General features: G+C 40.0%; 1 pseudogene across 1 annotated transcript; it reads right to left on the bottom strand.

Annotated features, from left to right (window-relative positions):
* Positions 1–909: 909 nt before the first annotated feature.
* On the bottom strand, positions 910–2,185 carry TEOVI_000831700:pseudogene (annotated as a pseudogene). Its single transcript is given in 2 exon segments — positions 910–1,872; positions 1,874–2,185. Coding segments are annotated over 2 exon segments (1,275 nt in total).
* Positions 2,186–3,008: the final 823 nt, after the last annotated feature.

Genomic DNA, 3,008 nt, shown 5'->3' with positions numbered 1-3,008 from the left:
CCCCTCGATCATTTCCCTGTGCAAGGTGATGGCTTATGTCATATTTGTGATTGTAACTGGGCATATTAAAGCTTCTCTTTTTATATTTGTATTTTTGCGTGTCCTTTAATAATATTCCACGTTCTCTCCTAGACACTGTCACTTACTCACTAAATTACTCCTACTACAACAGTGTCATTGTTGTAACTCCTTCTTTTTACCCGTCCATTTAGTCTTTACAACACTCTCATTATAATATTAGTATACACACACTCACAACACTCTCCTATCAATATCATCATAATCATTATTATTATTATTCTAGCATTATAATATTCGTATATACACACAATCACAACTATCGTTATTATCATTATTACAACTAATATCGTAATAATATCCTTAAGTATCTTCACTATTTTTATTTTGATTTTAAACCTAAATTATTCCTAACATACAGAAAATGTACCAAATAAAAAAAATTATAGTAGCACTAATTTTTTTACCTTTCTCCCCGTTGCTTCACATCCACAGGTTACTATTATGCATATTTCATATGTTTCATATTTTTTTAATATTCACAATTTTCAACGTTTTTCAACATTTTGCAAAGTTTTTATCAAAAGATGTTAAAATATATCAAATATTAGCAAATTAAGAAAACTTTCTCCGACTATCGCATTTTCACAAATTTCACGCATTTTATCAATATCCTTAGAATTCTAAAATTCTATCAAACTCACAAAGACAGAAACAATTAGAGCCAATTTCTTATTGACGAGAAAAATGTAATATTTGCACTTGCCTTGAATCCACAACTAGCTTTATTATTTTTTTGAATTATCCCTTGGACCTTTTTGCATTCGTCTTCTGTTGTCGCATCGGCGCATTTTGTAAGCTTTTCTATCCTTCTTCTCTAGGTTGTGTTTCTTTTTCTGCTGCTTTCGTATTCAATGTGCACTTTTTTTTCCCTTCTGTGTCACCAAGTCCTTCCCATTTGCAGTTTCCATTCTTTATGCACTCAGCTGATTTTGTTATGGCTTCGCATTCTTTCTTTTTGTCTATTATTGCCTGCTGTGTGGGTTTCCCTGCTGTTGGGCTGTTTGTTTGCTCTTGAACGGGGGGCGTTATTGTTGTGCTGTACGCCAACTTCGCTCTTTTTAAAAGCTCGCTGACAGCATTTTTCTTTTGTGCCGCTAGCGCGGCTGCGTTCGTCATCTGATTGAGCTGATCTATTGCTTGCCGTAGGTGTTTCACCCAGGGTATTCCGTATATGCCGCTGCCGGCGTTACCCTTGGTAAAGTATTTGGTGTAATCTACGCAGGCCTGGCCGTCACTGCCTCCGGCGCATGTGCTTTGTGCTCCTACTGCCCCTAGGTAAGAACAGAGTGCGTTGGACTTGGTTGTGTGTCTGACCCGTGCGGAAAGTCGTTCTATAAGGGCTTTGAGTTCTAGTGCTGTTATTTTCTCCTTGTTTCCGCTTGGGCACTGTTCTAGAATCGTTGGCACTGAACTGAGCGCGTCGGTCAGCCACTTGATTGCTAGGTTGCTGTTGTCGCACACTTGGGCTCTGTCGTTGCCTTCTTCACAGCATATGCATAACATGTCGCCTACTATGCTTTTGCCACCGTGTTGGCCGCAGCTGTCGGTCCACGAGCCTTTGTTTGTTATTGTTTTGCCGTCTTCCGCTTCGCCTGGTTTGCTTGTGTTGCCGTAAACCGCTTTCAGAATTAAATTTTTTGCCGCTTCAGGGTGGGTTTGTTGTGCATCGAGGTTTTCTGCCTCTATCTGCCCCTTCATTGCAATCGCCTCTGTAAGAGACGAGTTGATGATGGCGTGTGCTTGTTTTTGTCCCCAGACTGAGGCAGGCTGTGGATTGTCGGCGATCCAGGTTTTTCAGCCTACAGGTTTGGTCCAGTTTTTCCTTTGTTTCAACCCATTTGTCCCACTTTGGTGCCCAGTCTTTTTTTACGTTTTCGTCTGTGTACCCATCTTTTTTGTTTTCCCATTTATTTTTCTCCGTTCCACCTTCGAATAAACTTTGCCAGCTCTTATCCGCTGTTGACATATTCATTTTCCTTAGTGTTTCCAGTTCTTCTTCCAACGGTGGAAGTGCATCAGGTTTTTCGACTTCTCGATCTTTTAGTGTCGCAAAGTCGCATAAAAACATTAAATCCGCACGATTGTCGTGTTTGAAGGCAGCTTGGCCATATGAAAGGAGAGACATTGCTATCACTTCAAAGATCAAATGGGCGGTATGGCACCTGCGGCGTTCATTTTGTCTGACCATTCGCTTTGCCGTTTTCCCTGGTGTAAGAGCAGAAATTATAGAGCAATGTTTTAAGGTACGAAAATTATGCAGAGTCGTCCTTTGGTGTTGTGGGTCATGTCGCTCACGTTGTTGACCAAACGAGGTTACAACACATAGATCGTCTTTAAGGTTAGACCGTAGCCAAATCACCCCAAAACTAAGTTTGTCTGCCGTCATCTCGCTCTCCTCTAATACCCACTGCAGGGACCTGTTTTGCTTCCAAAAAGCACCCACAAGACAACATCTTCCCCTTTCTCTCTTTTCCTTCTATCCATTTCATCCCTTTTATTCTTTCTAAGCCAAATTCCTAAATTTTAGCACATTTTCTTCTTCAAAGCAGTATGGGAATGCCTTGTCCAGTGGCCGCGCTTTTGTGTACCAGATTAGCAACGAGGTTAGCTGTTTCCTTCTTTCATCGCTAAATAACGTGCAGTTACTTTCAAGTGAGCTCCAGTTATGCTCTCCTTGTAAACGTACAGTTAAGGTGCTATAGCTGCTAACTAGTATTGCAGTTAGTTGTGCTTTATAGATTGCTTTCATCTTTTTTTTTATCGGTTTAGGTATAAATTTCTTGTTTTCTTGGGTGTGGAAAATTTGCTTGTGTTCTTTTTATATGGAGTGCCATTTTGTAGATGGGGTTTGATTGTTTCTGTACATTTCATTCTTTCTGATTGATTTAATCACTTCGTATGCTTCCATACATAAATATAAATAAACA

Source organism: Trypanosoma equiperdum (genome assembly GCF_001457755.1).
Source record: "Trypanosoma equiperdum strain OVI genome assembly, contig: ctg_1228, whole genome shotgun sequence".
NCBI lineage: Eukaryota > Euglenozoa > Kinetoplastea > Trypanosomatida > Trypanosomatidae > Trypanosoma > Trypanosoma equiperdum.
The sequence above is the reverse complement of the archived record's forward strand: the minus strand, read 5'-3'. Positions and strand labels throughout refer to the sequence as shown.